This window comes from Mastomys coucha, unplaced genomic scaffold, assembly GCF_008632895.1.
Source record: "Mastomys coucha isolate ucsf_1 unplaced genomic scaffold, UCSF_Mcou_1 pScaffold8, whole genome shotgun sequence".
In the NCBI taxonomy this organism is placed as follows: domain Eukaryota; kingdom Metazoa; phylum Chordata; class Mammalia; order Rodentia; family Muridae; genus Mastomys; species Mastomys coucha.
In genome coordinates this window covers 58,918,450-58,939,529 of record NW_022196914.1, presented here as the reverse complement: position 1 = coordinate 58,939,529, position 21,080 = coordinate 58,918,450, and the positions used below count along the sequence as shown (strand labels likewise).

The following is a 21,080-nucleotide window of genomic DNA, read 5'->3' as shown; positions in this document are numbered from 1 at the left end:
AGAGAGAGAGAGAGAGAGAGAGAGAGAGAGAGAGAGAGAGAGAGAGAGAGAGAGCAGGACTCTGATTCGTCCAGAGGAAGAGCTCACAAGGGTGTTCTGTCTTGGGCCTGCACTGTATTTCCTCATTTGCAGGCGAGGCAACATCCAGTGCAACCCAAGCTATGCGCTCAAGAGGGCAGCAGAGAGCAACTAATGATGCCCCATTCAGCGGCCTCCAGAACGGGAGCCTCACAGGACAGACTGGGCAAACCCGGAAATACATAATAAGCTAGTAGGGATGACAGGTCAGCAACTTTAAAGCCTTTGGGTATAAATCTCCAGCCACTTGCTTCTGCCTTTGTGACAAGTTTTCTATTTAGTAACCAGGGGAGGGGCGTGGATGGGTTCAAAAACTCCTCCTAACTTTCAGAGGGATGAGGTGGCAGCATTGGTAGGAGGAACATACGCCAGAGCTGTGAACACTTGCCTAGCCTTTAACAGTTTGTGTCAGAGTTACATTAGACTTGAAGCCAAATGTCCAAAAAACACATTGAGTTCAGCGTTCCTTGTGGTGACGAACTACCCAGCATCTCTGAAGCTTTTGTTCAAGATGACAACTTCGGTTTTCTATGATGGTGCCCTAGCACAGACAGATACATTCAAATGACTCCGTGAAAGACTGTGAACAAGGCTGAGATGTCTATTCTTGCTGTGCACACAGACATTGTCGGTTATAGTTTGAAGCTCACAGTATAAAAACAGGCTAAAGTATAAGGTCAGCCACGACCCAGCCTTCTCTGATTAACTCTAAGGTGGCCACGCAGTTTTTGCAGAACAGCGCCACCCATCATGAGTATTCAAATTTTCTAGTTTATTAGCTTCGTGGAATTTGATTTTAACCTTGTTCTGTAGTTATATACCAATTGCCATGGTTTGAACGTTTGTGTACCTCCAAAATTTGTATGTGACAAAGTGTTCCGGTGAAGAAGGATCCTCTAGAGCGGTGCTTCTCACCCTTCCTAATGCTGTGACCCATCAATACAGTTCCTCATGTTGTGGTGACCCCCCCAACTGTAAAATTATTTCGTTGCTACAACATAACTTCAGTTTTGCTACTGTTTTGAATCATAATGTAAATATATGATATATGATCAGTGAAAAAGCCGTTTGACCCAAAGGAGCTGCGTCCCACGGCTTGAGAACCACTGCCCTAGAAGGACTATTCTGTCCTCATGAACAGTGTTCAATTAATATATATATATATATACACATATATATGTGTATATATATACATATACATACATATATATATACATATACATACATACATATATATATATATATATATATATATATATATATATATATATATATATATATATATACTTCAGGGGGCTGGAGAGATGGCCCAGTGGTGAAGAACACAGGCTGTTCTTTCAGAGGTCCTGATTTCAATTCCCAGCACCCACATGGTGGCTCATGACCACCTATCTATAAAGGGATCTGCTATCCACTTATGGCATGCAGGTGAACATGCAGCACTCACACGTTAAAAAAAATACTTTAAAAAAAGATTGAAAGGTATTTTAAAAAATATTTTTAAAAAAATTCAGCTAGCACTCTCTGCCTGGGAGGTAGCAGGGAGGAGATGTCTTAGAAGCAAGGACCAATCCCTCACCAGAAACTAAATCTGATGCTTGAACTCTAGAACTTGTATTACAAAAAAACAGTCTGTTGTAATTTGTTAAGGCAGCCTTGGATAGGCATCTACAAACATGATCCTTATGATTTTGTGCATTGACATAACATAATAAAGTTAAAAATGATGGCAGCGGTGGCAATTAGGGACCCACAATGATTTCCCAGGAGCTCGAGGTAACCAGTTGATCATGAGGGTTTGAGAAACCAGGGTAGGGCCCTTGCTTGCCTTTCCCACTAGAGGGCGCTTCACTAGTGAGCGCAGGCATTTCTCCAGTAATATAAGCCCTAACTTTTCCCTTCCTGCAAGCCCACCTTCAGATAAGCTTGGAAGCTCCTTCTGAGAAAAGCTTTGGCTCCAATATAGTAGAATTACCTTATTTTACACATAAATGGCCCAGAGACCAGTTGGATAAAGTGATGGTATACTTTAAGCTCACTGCAGGGGCACAGACCGCATAGCAAGAGTTCAAGGAAGCTGAATCCCGCAGACCTACCACCATCCTGTTTCAAACATGGAGACCAGACTGTGGGGCATGGCGGGAGGAGTGATTCCTCAATACAGAGTTCCCATAGGCCAACGAGGCACAAGAATGTTAGCATCGGAGGCTCCCCTTTCCCCAAGCATGGGGTATATGACGGTGGGTAGCTGACGAAGCCCAGAGCGAATGAGTATCGCTGACAAGGGCCAGTGCGCAGACTAATCGGGGTTTGGGCTCAGGGAATGGGCAAAACCTTCCTCTGGACCTTGAACTGATGCTGGCAGTGTGCAACCCAGAGACTGAGACTGCTCCCCTATAGGGACATTTAACTGAGACCAGCTAACCCCTCCCACTGCGCTGTACATAGATGTGATGACGTTCTGGGTTATGTTCTCCTTGGTGCCTCTCCATCAGATCCCAGCTTTTTCTGATCCCGTGTCTATCGTTTCTCTATTCCTTCATCGCTCCAGTCAAGTTTCTATAATCAAGCTATGTTGGACGGGGAAGCCTGATGCTGGACTTGGGTCTGCCAAGAAAAGGCTGCACGGCCCACCCCTCTTCCTATTGTTCTGCTCCCCTTTTCCTAACACACCTGAGCCTTCGGGAACACTCCCTGGCATCCCTGATGAGTATTTATAAAGCTTACACTTCTAGAGCCTCAGCCCAACTTTGAAGCGCCCAGAGGCAATGCTCAGGAATGCACATTTAATGAGTGTCCCAGATCACTGTTGTCGCCTGGAAAACAGGATTAGATAGGTAAGGCTCTAAAATTCGTGGTCAGCAAAAAGCTCCTGGTTCACTGTACACTTAAGTATGAGAAGCTGATCCTGGAGGCACCCTCAGTCATTCACAGTAAAGAGAGAGCTGTCAGATGTGTTAGTGAGTCCCTCAGCCAGGCTGAAGGAACTGGGAGAACAAGATAGGCCCGTTTTCATCAGAGGGAGGACTCCGGGGAACCTGGGAATGTGGTGTGTTAAAGGATGAATGGAGGGTTACAGGGAGACAAGGGCTGGGGCAGTGGAGTGCCAAGAACAGCAGTTTTCTGAGGCTGAGGCAGTTATGGGTAGGAGGTCTGCAATGGAGGCAGCTGCATCTGAGGGGTCTGCTCTGCCCCTTCGATTCATAGGAAAGGCATTTGCCCATACCAATGTGAGTTGGTGGTGGCTCAGCTTCACAGCTTCAGAGGAATCAACTGGACCCTCCTGGTGACATGTCCTGACATGGGAGACTTGTATTAGTACACTTTACTTTGCTGCAATAAAGCGCTGGAAGCAGACTGACTAGCTAACTAACTAACTAACTGACTGACTATATATATCAGGTCTGTTTAGCTCTGGAGTGCAAGGGCATGGCACCAGCGTTGGCTGAGCTCCAGTGAGGACCTCATGACAAGACAGAGGTTGTCACAACAGTGGGAGTGCATGTGAAAGGAAGAGAGAGCCCCACCTTGAAACAGAAAGCCAAAGCCACTCAGAGATCACCCTTGTTTCTATAGCAACCTCCTCTTCTTATCAGAGCTCAGAGGACCCATGAGCACTCTCTTAACCCTTCTCATGGGTCAGCCCTGAGTAGGCTAAGAACTTCACATTTGACCTGACTTCTTCAAGGCTCCCCCAGCTCTCAGCTCTACTACCACAGGAAACAAAGTCCTGTGACCCTTTGGGGACAATGAAATCCAAACTGTAGTAGAGGTCAAGTTCATGTTGTATCACTGTGGACAGCGGCATTGTCCTGTCAGAAAGAGACACGTGGAGGTGAGGGGTGTAAAGGGACAGTTATTGTGAACTCTTGTTAAGATGAGGAAGAAGCCTTCCCCCAAGACAACTACAATAGGCAAAAAGACAGGCCCCAACTCAACATATTTCAGAGAGAGCTGAGTATGTGCAGCCAGCAAGCAGAGTGAGGGGACAGTCAATATGACATGGCAAAACAGCACATGACACCAGTGGGTAAATTGTCGCTAACTGGTGTATGTAAGATTTTGTGCTGAAACTGAGCTTAGCAGGTGTACTGGTGTGAATGAGAATGGCTCCCATAGGCTCACGTGTTTGAATGTTTACTCCTTAGTTGGAGGAACTCTTTGAGAAGGATTGGGAGGTGTGGCCTTGGGGCTTTTGTTTCCAGTTAGCTTTCTCTCTGTCTTGTGCTTGTGATGAGATGTAAGCTTTTTGCTCCAGTGTCATGCCTCCCTTGCATAAGTTACCCTGGTCATGGTGTCTCTTTACAGCAATAGACAAGTAACTAAGAGTGCAGGCAGAGGTCAAGGAAGTGGGCCTAGTTACAGAATCAGCTGAGCCTGACTGTGATGGTTTAAAGAGAAAGTCTTTGTCACGGACCGAGGCTTCCTTCAGTTTGAGCCAATTCCAAGTTAGTGAGAATGAGTCTCTTTCTGTCCAGCTACGAAGCCTTAAGGATGAAAACACTCCCCTTAGGTGAATGTCAAAACTGGACTTAGACTTGTCAGGCATAACAGAGTGATGTAATAATAGAAAGACAGTCACAACCGCATTCCTTTCATTGAGTACTTACTGTATGCCAGTAACACAAGGTACATTTTTTTCAAAACAACCTTGTCAAGATTGGTCCTTAGCTTTATTGTTGCAGAGAGGACACCAAGACTTTAAAAAAACACTGTTTAAAGGAGTTTGATCCAGATATTTGATTTTAAAGCTCCATTTCTTTTCATTGTCTTGTAAGTCTTATACGTAAATATTTTATGTTTGCTTATTTATTTATCTATATTGGTTTTCTTTTTTTTTAAAAGATTTTATTTATTATATGTAAGTATGCTGTAGTTGTCTTTAGACCCCCAGAAGAGGGCACCAAATCTCAGTACTGATGGTTATGAGCCACCATGTGGTTGCTGGGATTTGAACTCAGGACCTTCAGAAGAGCAGTCAGTGCTCTTAACCTCTGAGCCATCTCTCCAGCCCTATATTGGTTTTCTTGAGACAGGATTTCTCTATGTAGACCTGGTTGTCATGGAATTCACTCTATAGACCAGGTTGGCCTCAAACTCAGAGATCTGATTGCTTCTGCCAGTGGCTCCAAAGTGCTGGCATTAAAGGTGTGTACCTTCACCGGCTGGCTACATAAAGGTTGTAAATGGAATCATTTATAAGGTAAATGAGCAGATGAATCGATAATTAAGGTGAATTTACAAATTAAAGGACTGTGTCTTCTAAAGGATCATGCAAAACTGTATTTAATTTATTAATTTATGTGAGCAGGGTTTCACTATGTAGCCCTGTCTTGCCTGAAACTAGCTCTGTTGTGTAGACCAGGCTGTCCTTAAATTCCCAGACATCTGCCTGCCTCTACTTCCTTTCCTAGCACTGGGATTAAAGGTGTCTGTCTTCCTATTTAATGCAGCTGGAATGTTTATTAGGAACTGTTGATTGATACTAAGATTTTCCTCTCTTACAGCAAGTCAGGCAAAGAGTGGACAGCTGAGGCTTGGGGTCCCTGGGATGAAGACAATGGGACTGTGCCAGTGTCCTGGAGTCACTGGTCAAGGTGATGAAAGGGGAGAAAGCTTGTCACACAGACAGACCCCCTCTCTGTCTCAGCCTGGAGCCTGTGGTGACAGGCTATTCCCAGAAATGCACCTTTCACTTGAGTGGCCAGAAATATTAAGAGCTAACTCAAATTTGGCTCCAACTCTAGCGAAAAAGGATAAACAGAATCTTTCTAAATTGGGAAATAGCTCAGGATTATTTCTCTTGCCTTTCCAGCTCCTCAAAGCTAAGCCTTTCAGCTCCAGAACTCTGTCTTGAATTCTTTGTAACAAACTTCTGTCTTCAGCTGCTCAGGATTAGCACAAACTCAGCATTTTTATTCTGGGGTTGCTTACTGGCCTTTTACAGGGCCCATTGACATTTCAGCTGCGTTTGAACTGTTGCCTCTTCTGTCTGCATGGAATGGGTCAAGGCTTATTAACTTCTCTGAAGACTGGCTGGCTTTCTAGGGACCTTATAACTACACAGCAAGGACAGACTGACAGAGGGCTGAAGGGAATCACTTTCTGCCCAGTGTCAAGTACATTTTTTTGTGAGTTTCTAGGTACACCACAGACCAAGAAAGTTCTACAAGTGCTGACATGTGCTAGCTCAGGTTACAGTAAATAAGTTTCGGAGTTTCCATGCTTTCTTGTTATGGTGAAGTTTCTGGAGATCAACTTTGGAAAATCACCCTTGGTTTTAAGAAGACAGAATGAAGACTCATCTGAGCCCTTCCTATCTGGTGTTAGCCAGGACAAGCAGTAGGAGAGCAGATGTGATTGATGAGTAAGAAAAAGTGGCTGACACATGGTGATTGAAAGTGGAGGAAGGGAGCTGGAGGGACGGCTCAGTGGCTAAGAACACTGGTGGCTCTTCCAGAGGCCCCGAGTTCAATTCCCAGCAACTACATGGTGGCTCACAACCAACTATAATGAATTCTGATGCCTTCTTCTGGATGTGCAGATAGAGCACTCATACATAAAATAAGTAAATTTTAAAAGAAAGAAAGAAAGAAAATGGAGGGAGCTCCTGTGACCTCGGAATGTGAATGTGACCAAGAGCCAGGTAATCGCTCCTCTCTCCCTTCAGAAAGCCTCAAGGATGAGCTGGAGTGGTGAGAGGCAGGGTCAGGAGAGAGTCATTAGGGGTGGTGCTTGGGAGTCTGTCTGAAGAGCAGCTGGTATTTAGGGCCTTGTCTCTTTCTAGGCTGCCAGGCAACTTACTCTTCATGCACAGAAGAGAGAGACTTGTCTTCTAGAGCATGAAGGAGCTCTGGGTTTCCCTGCATGCTGGAGGGGAGGGTGAGTCAGAAAGCAGAAAACAAGCTACATACAGGTCTACCTGCCAACTCCAGATCCATCCTCATGGTCAAGGATAAAGGAACCTTTCCTCATGGTCAAGGATGAAGGAACCTTTCCTCATACACTAAGTTCTGCGTGCTTTAACGACTGCATGTCCCCAAGATCCCACCCAGGCAGAATGTATTAGTTACCTTTCCATTGCTGTGATAAATCACCCTGACCAAGACACGAGTTCCAGAGTCCATCATGGTCATGCCAGGAAAGTGTGGCTGCAGACAGGCCTGGTGGCTGAAGCAGGAAGCTGAGAGCTCATATCTTCAACCACAGAGGGTAAACTAGGAATGAAACCTCCAAGTTCACCCCTAGTGATACACTTCCTCCAGCAAGTCCACACCTAACCCGCCCCAAACAGTGTTACCGACTGGGGACCAAGAATTCAAACATCTGGGCCTAGGGGTGACATGTCATTCAAATCACCCTAGATGCAGCTTACTTGCTAGTGTAAATGTCCTTTTTAGACAGGGTTTCATGCAGCCCAAGCTAGCCTCAAACTCACTGTGTAGGCAAGGGTCTCAGGATGACCTTGATCTGCCTCGGTCTCCCAAGCACTAGCATTACAAGCGTGTGCTGTCCTGTACAGAACATGCAGTGCTGAGGATCAAACCCAGTGTCACTTTATCCTATCAAAGTGTTCTATAAACTGAGCTATATTGCCAGCTCAAATGCCTCCTTTTTGAAAATGAATGCTTTTAAGAATGGTCCAATATGAAAGACAAAACAGTAGAAGAAAGGAATAGTGGGGAAGGTTAATTCAGGTTGCAAGAAACATGTGAAATAACTGATCTTTAAATACACACACAGGAGATGATGCATGGTCAGGAGATGGGCAGAGGCCGTGCTTACAAAAAGGACTCTTGGAAAACAAGAAAGAAGTTGGCATGGTGGTCCATGTGTATGGTCCTAGCACTCAGGAGGCAGAAACAGGAGAATCATGAGTTCAAGGCCAGCCTGAGCTATCTAGTGAGATCCTGCCCCCAAACAATAAAATCAATTAAAGAAAGAATTCAGGGAAGCTTAAAAACAAGCTGAGACTTCAATGAAGTAAAAAAAAAAATTATAAAAGGTGAGGTTAGAGGCTGGAAAGATGGATCCGCAGGCTGCTCTTGCAAAAGATTCTAGTTCAGTTCCTAGCACACACAGTGGCTCACAACCACCTGTAAATCCACCCCCAGGGGATCTGATGCCTTCTTCTGCCCTCCATGGGTGCCTGCACTCATGTGTACAACCCTCACACTTGCTCACACATATACACATAAGTAAAACATTAAAATGCATTTACATAGGCATGATGTAAGAAGGAGTGTGTGTTAATCAAAAAAGATTTAGGAGGGCTGGAGAGATGACTCAGAGGTTAAGAGCACTGATTGCTCTTCCAGAGGTTCTAAGTTCAATTTATAGCCATATGGTGGCTCACAACCATCTATAATGAGATCTGGTGCCCTCTTCTGGAGTGTAGGCATATATGTAGGCAGAACAGTGTACATAATAAATAAACCTTTAAAACAAACAAAGTAAAAAAGATTTAGGGAACTTGCAGGAAGTGAAGTGGTTCTGTTATCTGTCATAAGAAGTCCACGTAAAATAGAAATAGGGAACTCCTGAGACAAGAGACAAGGGGCAGCTTACCTCATAAGCCTGTCCCAACCAAGAGTTTCTCTCCTTGCTTGCCTACAGTGTATGGAATACACCTTTCTTTTATCTCTCATTTAAAGACTATTCCCACTAGGTGCATGGTAATGTCAGATTTATTCAAAGACAAACTGGCCAATAATCTGAATTTTATGTGGTGAAACATTTAAATGATTACAAGGATATTTATTAAAAATATTATCTTTTGGACTGAAGTAACCATGCTTTTAATCCTAGCACTCAGGAGGTGGAGACAGGTGGATCTCTGTAAGTTCAAGGACAGCCTGGTGTACAGAGTGAATTCCAGGACAGCTAGGGCTACACAGGGAAATCCTGTCTTGATAAATCAAGGAAGAAAGGAAGGAAGGAAGAAAGAAAGAAAGGAAAGAAGGAAGAAAGGAAAGAGAAAGAAAGATAGAGTGAAAGAGAAAGAGCGAAAGAAAGCTATCCTCAGAGATGGAAAGAAGGTTTAGTGATTAAAAGCACTTGTTCTTGCAAAGAGTGTGGGTTTGATTCGTAGCATCCATAAAGCAGATTACAACTGTCCATAACTCCAGTTCTAAAATGCATATAGTACACAGACATACACATGATCAAAGCACTCACATATATAAAACAAATATATAAGAATACCAACCTCACACAACTTTGGAAGCTAGTATTAAGAAATAGCTAAAGCCTTCAGATAAAATTTATTTTTTTTAAAATTAACTCTTTAAAATATCTATTTTTAAATTACATATATGCATGTGTATCTGTGTGGGGGTATGTGCACACATGTGCAGGTGTTTGTGGAGGCCAGAAGAGGTCATTGGGTCCCTTGGAGTTGGAGATACAGGCAGCTGCGAGCCATCAGACTTGGATGCTAGGAACTGAACTCTGGTCCTTTGCAAGACCAGTATATGCTCTTAACCAACAAGTCAAAATCAACTCTTGTTTAGCTTTAAACAGGTCATTATGTATGATGGTCACTTAGTCTGTTGGGATTGGTCCCTGGATTATTGCAGACTCAGAAATATGTGGATTTTTCAAGTCCCTTCTATAAAACAGTGTAGTGTTTACATATATCCTATACACATCCTTCTGTATACTTTATCTCAAGATTCCTCATAATCTTGAGATACTGCATACAATTTAACCACTGGGTAAACCGCTACTATATTAGCTTATTTAAAGAGTAAATGCAAAGAAAAAAGTTCTGTGGATGTTCAAAACAGATGCAGTTTTTCTCAAGTATTTTAAATGTGGGGTTGATTGAATCTGCAGATGTGGGGCAACCATATTTCATTAAACTGAAAGGGCTCCCCCTCTCTCCCTTCTCCTTCCCCTCTCCCATGTGCCCTCTCCCTCTCTCTTTTCTTCTTCTTCTCCTTTTCCTCTTCCTCTTCCTCCTTCTTTCCTTCTCCTCCTCCCCCTCTCTTTCCCCCCCTCCCTCTCTCCCTCTCTCCCTCCCTCCTTTCCTCCCTCCCTCCCTCCCTGCCTCCCTCTCTCCCTCCCTTCTGGTAGGTTCTTACATTGTAACCCAAGCTAAAACTCACTATATAACCCACACAGCCTTCCAGCTTCAGTCTGCTGAAAAAGAAAGGGTTTGCTGACTTCTTGATCCTAACAATTGTCAGTGGAAATGTCCTACTGACTGCTACCTGGTGGACAGTCCCTGTGTGATACCAGCAACTTGACCCAGCATTCAGAGCTTATTCCTGATTTCAGAGGTTAAAGAGAGAGGGGCGATGTAATACTGAATTGTTGAAATAGGGTATGATGAATAAAAAATATAGACTATTTATTTTACACAAATGTTATAATAGACAAAAACCCTACTCTTTCCCTTTAAGATCTACTGTGAATTACTAGATCCTCCTGACACACCATGCTGGTGGACTATCACTGTAGCACAAGAAGGTGACAACTGAGCAGCTCCCCTTCTCAGGAAAAGTACACAAGTGCCTTCTTCCTGCAGCCAGGACAGGCTCTGAGGTCAGTGCGTATTCTTATTGCCCTCTTTTCTTTGTCCTTCTGGAAAACGTAGATAACAAAGCTATCTTTTGTAAAAGATAAAAGGAAGCTTGTACCTTGGGGTTAGCGACCCCAGATCTATGCATAGCAGATGAAGTAAGACTCCAGCTTAGTAGGGCAGCACCTGGGACTTCCTCCAATGTCTTCCTCTTGATGGATAAGACTTGGAATGAATGTCCTAGGACTTGACTATATCTTCCTTAAAGGATTGTAACTTGGTAAGATCTTAGTACCTAGAGGTACAGAAAATCTATTCTGGTCCTGTGAAAAACTTGCTCAGGTACATTCAAACTGATTTCCTTTGGAAAACATTTGTGAATTTTATTGTTTAGCTAATGGTTTAGCCTATTTATAAATTATGAGACAAAATTAAAAAGCCTAACTATATCTTACCAGGACCCACATGACAACTCACAAACCTTCATGACTCCAGTCCTAGGAGATCTAAGGCCCATTTCTGGTCTCCATAGTACACAGACATACATGCAGGCAAAACACTTACACACATAAAGTTTTAAAAAAAATAAAAGCAGAAATGTCACCTCTTTTACGATGCTGATCCGAAGGCATATCTGCTGCAGTAGAAAGAAAAGATACTCCTGTCGCCTGAAAGAGAAGGTACCGCCTTAACCACACAACACTTTCTCTCAGTGGGAAGATGCTCAGTAGAAGCTTAGGGGGTCACAGAAGGAAATGACATGAGGAGGGGGGAGATGACAGAGAAGAGAGGAAAAAACCCTAGCAGGGTCCCAGGTCTCAGGGAGGAGGAGTCAGGCTCAGCTGCAATAGTGCCAGCAAGCATCTGGACAGGTGTTTCTAGAAAGAATAACCTGTAGTTTCAAAAGCAACTTATTTCCTAGTATTTAAGGGGTTCTAGAATTAGGAAAATGGAGGCCCAGGGTTGCAATTCAGTAGTAGAGTACCTGCCTCCTATGCATAAGGCTCTGAAGTCAATCGTCAGTCCTGGGAAAAAGTGGGTTGACCCAGGGCCTGTGCACAGAACTGTGCTGCTTGGGGAAGGGGGTCCTCTCGGGGAGGGCTAGAGGATGTTAAACTGAGAGATCAGTTCTTTGGAGGTTCCGACTTCATCTTAGAGAATCTGACCTAAGGTTAAACTCAAATTAACTAACAGGTCAATGTCTAGCACCAGTTTCCAGGTTACCTCCCAACAAATCTACACCCCCAGGTTACAAGCCCACCCGTGACACTTCACTTCCTAACAACCACCAATTTAAAAAGAAAATCAAAAGTTAAGCTTATAATTTGGCTCCCAACACCAGCCAATTATGTTAAAGGCCATAATGGCCTAATCACATGTGTCCCAGGTTAGACACCCCCTTCTTGCCTCTACAAATGCTTCCCTGAAACTAGGCTCAGGGCTCCAACCTTCCTGCTATGTTAGGGTTGGCCGGGAGTCCAAGCTCAAACTTAAATAAAGAGACCCTAATATGATCACATCAAAATTGACTCCTCAACGGTATTTTTGGGGTTCATGGACATTTCCTGACACAACAGAATCAGTGAGGGATGTGAGTAAATGGCAAGTTAGAAGAAGAGGAAAGGAGAGCAGGAAGGGAGAATAAATGTGATCAAGCCTGAAGGAACTGTCTTCATTAAGGACTCGTGACCCTCAGACGTCAACGTAGGACACGTAGTCTGTGAGAGGAATATCCTCTTTATGTCTTTACCTGTCAACATTTCTATCAGCAGAAACAACTCTGGGTAAACAGAGAAGAAACTGATTGAAAAGCTGATGTAGAGAAATACTCACTGGTTAAGAGCCTGTACTCACTTGCCAAGGCCCCCTTAGCCTAGCACCCACCTTGGGCAGCCCACAACTGCCTGAAACTTTGGCTTCATGGGGATCTCCCTGGCTTCTGTTGGGCATCCCATATGTATGTGCACACCCTCACGTGCATACATAATTAAAAACAGTACAAGTAAATCTTTTTATTTTTTAAAGTGTTGAGGGTTCACAAAACTCTATGGTAGTGAGCTCAAGGAAGAGCCAGAATAGGAAGCCAGTTTCCACAAAGCTATGGCCCCAAACCTACTGGTCAGGATCACATGTAGTGTGTCATCTTCTGCTCCCAAGGCTGGGCTTGCTGTAGTCACTGCCATTAATTCCATACTTCTTAGTGCTTTGGACCAATACCTTATGTTTAAAAACTCAGAGCCTGGTATGCCTGACTACTTAAGTCTTGATCACACACTTGCTATAAAGCTACAAGAGAGGCTAGTAGAGGGAGACTGTAGAAGAGCCCCAGAATTCTTGGCTCTTTTAAAGGGAAATGGAAATGCAAAAAGACCTGTACCACTTTCCTGCTTGGAGCATTGTATATATTTTTTGTTTTGTTTTGGTTTGGTTTGGTTTTGGTTTTTTTGAGATGAGGTTTCTCTGTGTAGCCCTGGCTGTCCTGGAACTCACTTTGTAGACCAGGCTGGCCTCAAACTCAGAAATCCGCCTGCCTCTGCCTCCCAAGTGCTTGGATTAAAGGCATGCACCACCACTGCCTGGCCCCATTGTATATATTTTTGAAGATTTATTTATTTATTTTTTAAATTGTATGTGTATACATGTGTGTCTGCATGCTACATGTGGCATTGCAGGTGCTCAAGGAGTTCTACCAAGACAAAACAAAATGAAAAAATTCAACAAACATAACTGCATCCTTACAATATTTGAGAAATGATAAAATCTGTAAGAAATAACCCAAACATCTCTCAGCAGATGAGTTACTAGGCTATGTATGGTGTGAGTCTGTCTATTGGCTCCTCACAGCAACACTGGACACTAATTCTTTTCTTTGCCTTTGACACAGGAAGATCATCAACTGTTACATTAATACTATCTCACTCTTACTCCACTGTAGCACCCCAGAAAGAACCATCCACAAAGGAAGCAACTCTATCACAATGGTGCCTACGCTGTCTGGGATGACTCCCCATGTATACTTTAAGATTTTCATCTTAAATATCTACAGGAGAGCATAAGGGTATGGAGTATTGATTGATTTTGCACACATTTCCATGTAATCATTACTCAAGGCAAGATTTGGAATATTTCTAGTTCCTAGAGGGTAACGCTGCACTCCTTTTGAGTAAATAGACTCCTGGAAGGCAGTTCTGATGGAAAAGCTATCCTGGCAGCTGGGAGCCAAGGAATACCAACGACGAAGGTACACTGCACAACAAACCTCATACAAGAGGTTCACTGGGTAAAACACAGGAGCGTGGAGCAAAGAGCTGAATAGGAGCCAGGCTTCACATAGGGTTTCTTGGGGGCGGATGTTTCCAGGTGGGGATTGGATTTCAAGCCCTGAGCTTGGGCTTTTTCACTCTGTAGGGTGGAGCTTGGTACCTGCATCTGGAGGTGATAGGTCCAGCAGTTCTGGCCTATAGAGTGTTCTGTGGGCAGAACCTGGCATGTGGAGGTCCTTAGGGGCGGGCGGGGGGGGGGCGGGGAGCTGGCTACTTGCTCACCTAGAGGGGCTTACAGACTCCCTACTCCTTCAATATAGTTAACCAGTGGAGGGAGGGTTGTCAGGGCTGGAGACATTGCTTCAGTAGTTAAGAGCACTTGTTGCTTCTGCAGATGACTGGAGTTTGGCTCCCAGCAACCGCATGGAGTGGCTCCCAACTGCTATGGCTCTAATTTGAGGGGATCCAATGCCCTTCTCTGGTCTCCTCAGCAGCCCGCACTCACATGCACCCTCTCCCTCTCCCTCTCCCCCTCTCCCTCCCCGCATGTGTGTTTGTCTGTCTGTCTCTCTCTCTGTCTCTCTCTGTGTCTCTGTCTCAGTCTCTCTCGTTCTCTCTGTCTCTCTCTTTCACACACACACACATACACACACACACACAGAGAATTAAAATAAAATGCAACCTTAAAAACTGGGTTGTTTCTATTTGGAGTTTTCATGGATGAAGGTGTGTGATCTAGGCTAGGATGTCAGAGAGGGCAGCTTATTCTCCAGAGAAGTCTGTGATGCTAACCTCTGACTCATTCAGTAGGTGCACTGTTACTTTTTTTTTTTTTGGTTTTTCGAGACAGGGTTTCTCTGTAGCCCCGGCTGTCCTGGAACTCACTCTGTAGACCGGGCTGGCCTCGAACTCAGAAATCCGACTGCCTCTGCCTCCCAAGTGCTGGGATTAAAGGCGTGTGCCCCCACCGCCCGGCACACTTTTAAATTCTTAACAATCATTCCTCAAACAACTGAGGGGCTCAGAAGCTGGGTCTTATGATGCCAAGGCCACCAGCAAATAGCCTCATTATCACTCCTCAGCTCTGTGGCAAACAAACGGTGGGACACCCCAGGAAGAGGGGATTTCATATTGAGCATGCGCACTGGAGTCCTTACCTGGCCTTGTGGATGAACCCTGTGAGCAGCCATGAATCCCAGAAGGCTAGGCTTTGGTGAACACTGCTCCCTGTTCTAGGAACTCCTAGAGAAGAAAGCAGCAAGCAAGCTCATGAGCCTTCATTGATACAAACCGGTGTGCTCTATACTCAGGAACTTTCGGAAGGTAAACAAGGTGAGTTCATTAGAGGTGGGCTCTGCCTTTTAGATCTCTTAATAAAGAGTGTAATCATAGCTAACAGTGCATTATTAATTCACAAAAAGCATGATTGGTGCTTTGAAATTCCTTATCTTGGGCTGGAGAGATGGATCAGTGGTTAAGAGCACTGACTGCTTTTCCAGAGGTCCTGAGTTCAATTCCCAGCAATCACATAGTGGCTCACAAACATGTAATGGGAATTCAATGCCTTCTCCTGGTGTGTCTGAAGACAGCTACAGTGTACTCACATATATAAAATAAATAAATCTTTAAAAAAAAAAGAAATTCTTTATCTTGCCACTTAGACTTGGAGGAGAATATTTTCAAAATAATTATAACAAGTACCAACAGGCCAGACACCAAGGACAAATCACTGGGTGTTTTTTGTTTTTTTGTTTTTGGGCCCGGTAGTGATGGGAGGGGCAAGTGTAGTTAGGACTGTAGCACTTCCATCTGTCAGAGTTGCCCCTATGACAATTGTCCTCCCTTGTGATTATTATCAGGCTCACCAGGCCGTGTGAGTTAGATCAGATCACCTGGAGGTAGCCTGGGGACTGGGGGGGGGGGGGGGGGGGGGGAGGTAGCATCTTCAGCCCTCTCACGATAACTTCACCATGAATCCCAGGCTGGGAACCAGTTCCCATTGGAATGGAACTTGTGCCCACCACTCTATTGTCCTTAGTTTGGTCATCCCAAGAGCTGGAGGCTTCTATTGCCCAATAACAAGGTGCTCCCACAACAGAAGGACTAATGTTTGAGGAACCCCACACCAGCTAACATATGATCTTTTAGGTTCAGGGGAGATCACCTGGGAAGCAGATTCATGTCATTGCTGTTGACCTCACAGTTTCTTAAGGGCCAGCCTGGTCTCTAGCATGGGCTAATGGGTTACATAAATGCATGCTGAAGACTTAATGACGTTTAGAGGAATCTCCTAAAACTTCATGGAAAAGAGATGAAAGACAGATGGACTGAACACCATGAAGGTACTTCCGATGCTTTTCACAGGTGGATTTTGGTGGATGTCACATATCTCACTGTCTCAATATAACCTGTCCCCACCGGATGGCGCGAGGGAAAATATAGAAATATCTAATCACTTCAGATGCCATGTGCTCACAGCGTAACACAAGTGAATCTGTCTCTGTGGAGAATAAACATATCATGGTATTTTTTTGCATAGCGCCCCTGTACAGTCCTAGGGGACTGTCTTAGTCAGGTTTCTATTCCTGCACAACCATCATGACCAAGAAGCAAGTTGGGGAGGAAAGGATTTATTCAGCTTACTTCCACATGGCTGTTCATCACCAGAGGAAGTCAGGACTGGAACTCAAGCAGGTCAGGAAGCAGGAGCTGATGCAGAGGCCATGGAGAGAGATGTTTCTTACTGGCTTGCTTCCCCTGGCTTGCTCAGCCTGCTCTCTTATAGAACCCAAGACCTCCAGCCCAGGGATGGCACCACCCACAAGGGGCAATTGAGAAAATGTCCCACAGCTGGATCTCATGGAGGCACTTCCCCAACTGAAGCTCCCTTCTCTGTGATAACTCCAGCCTGTGTCAAGTTGACACACAAAACCAGCCAGTACAGGGACAGAATCCAGGAACCCTTGAAGATGATGCCCAAATGGACAGATGCTCAAGTCTTTTGTGTAATGGGTGCCAGTGTTTATGTATAATTTATCTACATCTTCTCATATACTTTGTTATCTCTAAATAATGCAGTATGAAGGATGCTTAAGTGGTTGCTGATCTGTACTGGGCAGGGAATCAGTGGGAAAAAAAAAAAAGAGTCTATGCCCATTCAATACAGAAGGCAATTTTGATTATTTTGGTTATTTCTAGTAGTTGAGTGAGTCTGTGAATTCAGACCCATACACATAGAGGACCAACAGTACTCATTTTACTAAGAGAACTTAGTAGGAGATGAACTTGCAAAAGTCTGTCCCAGATTAATAATCACATTTTAATCTGATCCCAGTTTCGATTCAGTAGGTCATGGGATCACCGAGAGTACAACATTCCTTGATTCCAGTCATAGGTTCAGAAACATGACGAGTAGATCATATTTTTTAAGAATCATTTTTAAGCTTATTTTTAATATTTTATGTGTATGAGAATTTTTCCTGCATGGATGTATGTGCCTCACCTATGTGTCTAGAACTCTCAGAGGTCAGAAGAGGATGTTGGCTCCCTCGGGACTGGATTTACAGACCATTGTGGGTTCTGGGAAAGGATCCAGGTTTTCTGCCAGAGCAACTGCTCTTAAACTCTGAGTCATCTCTCTAATGTCTATGTTATTTTTAATTTTTTATCTTATGTGTTATATATATGTACCTTGCATGTATGTACATGAACCACAGACATGCTAGTGCCTGTAGAGGTCAGAGGAACTGGTGTTACAGGTGGGTGTAAGTCACCTGACCTGGCTGCTGGGAACTGAACTGGGTCCTCTGCAAGAACAGCAAATGTTCTTAACCACTGAGCATCTCTCCAGCCTGGGTCATATTCTTTCTGCACACAGTCGGCATCTTAGTTAGCTCTGGCACTCCAACACGACGAGCTTTACTCCCCTCAGAGGAAGATCAGCACATGACACAACAACCCTTTGAAGTTCACGGTGAACAGTTACCCCATTCTCTTTAGATCTTGCTCTTCCTATTCAAATGGACGCCTACGACTCATGCCACAGTCCCCTTCATCTCTCTATTGTTACATTTTCTTTTTTGCAGGATTAGAGATTATGTTTAGGGTCTTACACATGGTTGGGCAAGCATCCCACCACCTAGTTATAAACTCAACTATTTTCTCCTCTTTTTCTTTTGGGACAGGATCTCACTAAGCTGTTGAGCTGGACTTGAACTCACACTGTAGCCCAGGATGCATTATCTTTGCCATTCTCCTGCCTCAGACTCCCATGGAGCTGAGGTGACAGCTCTAGGACTGTAGGTCTGGCTACTGCTACTTTCTGTTACAGAACAAGTATACATACATTATGAAAATTTATAAGCAATAAAAATGGAAGAAGCTACGGATAGCATTTGGAATTTTATCAGTAAGAAGGTGAACTTTTGAGATTGTCACTAGGCAGGTAATTTGAGAAGACTTGTCACAAAAAAAGATATTTAAAAGAATACTTATGACTTTACAATAGCTGGAGTTTGTGCTGAAATTCTTAAGCATTTTTTTCAAATTATCAGATTTATAAACATTTTATTTTTCACACTGCAAATCTTTTAGGAGATGTGAGTGGAATCCTTACCTCTGACTAGATATGTAAATACTCTATGGTACAACCTAACAAAGCATCTATCTTATGTATCTGTCAATGTGTCTATGTATGTATGTATGTATGTATGTATGTATGTATGTATCTATCTATCTATCTATCTATCTATCATTTCTCTATCATTATCTGTCTATCTGTCTATTATCTATCTATTTATCCATCCATCCACACCTACCCACCCATCCATCTATCTATCAACAGTTTCTATCAACATCTATCACACACACACACACACACACACACACACACATACACACACACGAACAGTTTTTGCTAAAACAGAATTAAAAAGTATTTCAACAAAATCGTATCTACCTGGGAGGCTAATTGACATTCTAAAGAAAATTTCAGCTTACAAACCTTGAAAATCCTGTAGCTACATGGTTCAAACCACCCCATTACATTTTCCTTAAGAACCCAAGCATTTATTTTTGTAAAGATCAAACATATTAAAACCTTAACCTTTTTTTTCCTGCCGATCTCCAGTTTGCCACTTCTTTTTCTGAGGTGATTCTGAACCCACTGTTCAGTCTCATAAGCAGGGCGATGTAAGACAAGCGTTGTCATCAACACTTGAAGGCACCTGCATTAGTTTATCCCTCAGCTGATGAAAGAAGGGAGATTAATTGCCAGGGTAATTTCATTAACTTCAGCCATGCTTTGCCCGAAGTCTGTACAGGTCATGGTGACATGCTCTTTTAATGTCATACGGAACAAAGGCCCCCAGAGGATTATCTGGAAAAACCGAATCTGATTCAATAGTCAGTATTTGTTAAAGGTCACAGACAGAGTGAAATTACAGGTTACATCAGAGGTTAAAAAAATGTTTTTTTAATTTATATGTATGGTGTTTTGCCTACCTACCTACACATACACACACACACACACACACACACACACACACACACACACACACACACACACACACACATGCCTAGTGCTCTTAGAGGCCAGAAGAGGGTGTTGAATACCTTGGGTGCTGAGGTATGTCTCCTGCCCCACTCCCAAGATTTTTATTTTTTAATCTGTAAAGAAGCAGTTTCTGGAGGCTGGAGAAATGGCTCCGCAGTTAGGAGCACTGGCTGCTCTTCTAGAGGACCTAGGGTTCAATTCCCGCACCCACAGTGTTGGGGTCCTTCAGCTGCAAGACATCGGAGCTTGCCACTGCAGACTTAACTCATGCCTTCTGTGCCTGAACCAAAGACTTACTACTATGAGTTCCACCTTCAAGGATTCCAGAGGAAGCTATGCCTGCTGGCTGGCACGTATACAGCCTGAGGACATCTGTTGTTGACCTCCTCCCCGACTGTGGACTGCGCCTCCAGCCATTCCCCGGAGTCGAGACCTGCGGGATGCCGAGCCTCCACTTTCAGCCCAGCAGCCAGTTTCCCTTTCGGACTCTTCCTGACTCCTCCCAAATTCCTTATGTTATTCAAACGTCGTTGTAACCTAGAGATTCAGTTATGCTCTCTTGTATATAAATGCTGAACCCCCAAAGTAAAGGAGAGCCTTGATTGGAAACCCTCAACTTGGCTCCGGTGTCCTTTTGTTCTCGAACTGTGTGTTTCAGGTCGCCTTTCTCCCTTCGGTCGAGGCAGAACCCGGTTTGTGAAACTGCGGGTCAGTTTCACCATAGGATAGCTCCCAACTGTCTGCAACTTCGGTTTCAGGGAACCCAGGGCAATAGGCATGCACGTGGTGTACATATATATGCATACAGGCAAAATATCCATACACATAAAAGAAAAAAGAAAAAGAAACAGTTTCTTATCATGGCAGTGAACCATTCAACACAGTTTAGATCTCTTCTGACAATTGGCTAGGTTTATATAAATCACCAATCTTTCTTTGTTTTGTTTTGTTTTAAGACAGAGTTTTTCTACTTCTGGATGTTCTGGAACTTGCCCCATAGACCAGACTAGCCTCAAACTCACAGAGATCTGTCTGCCTGTTTCCAGATAGCTGGGAGATTGTACTGGCTGGTTTTGTGTGCCAACTTGACACAGGCTGGAGTTATCCCAGAGAAGGGAGCTTCAGTTGGGGAAGTGCCTCCATGAGATCCAGCTGTGGGCATTTTCTCAATTAGTGATCAAGGGTGTAGGGCCCCTTGTGGGTGGTGCCATCCCTGGGCTGGAAGTCTTGGGTTCTATAAGGGAGCAGGCTGAGCAAGTCAGGGGAAGCAAGCCAGTAAGGAACATCACTCCATGGCCTCTGCATCAGCTCCTGTTTTCTGATCTGCTTGAGTTCCAGTCCTGACTTCCATTGGTGATAAACAGCAATGTGGAAGTAAGCTGAATAAACCCTTTCCTCCCCAAACTGCTTCTTGGTCATGATGTTTTGTGTAGGAATAGTAACCCTGACTAAGATAGAGATTAAGGGCGTGGACCAGTACTAGCCTGCTCAGTGATCTCATCTTAATGTCACCCTAATTCCTCAGCTTCTTGAACCAGGTCAGACAGAGGTTGTTTTTATTTTCTTTCTTTCTTTATTTTTTTTATTTTTAAGGTTTTTTTTTATTTTTTTTTAAGGTTTATTTATTTATTTTATGTGTACACACTGTAGCTGCACAGAT

At 43.8% G+C, this 21,080-nt stretch overlaps 1 protein-coding gene across 1 annotated transcript in view; it reads right to left on the bottom strand.

Annotated features, from left to right (window-relative positions):
- LOC116083238 (low-density lipoprotein receptor class A domain-containing protein 1-like) overlaps nucleotides 1-19,038 on the bottom strand; it is a 27,882-nt gene extending 8,844 nt beyond the window's left edge. The window contains exons 1-3 of the mRNA XM_031360054.1: nucleotides 18,971-19,038; nucleotides 15,024-15,108; nucleotides 11,208-11,271 (exon numbers count right to left, since the gene is read on the bottom strand). Of these exons, the coding sequence (XP_031215914.1) occupies nucleotides 11,208-11,271; nucleotides 15,024-15,056 (97 nt within the window). The 5' untranslated portion in view covers nucleotides 15,057-15,108; nucleotides 18,971-19,038. The remainder of the gene's footprint in view (nucleotides 1-11,207; nucleotides 11,272-15,023; nucleotides 15,109-18,970) is intronic.
- Between the last annotated feature and the right edge of the window lie 2,042 nt (nucleotides 19,039-21,080).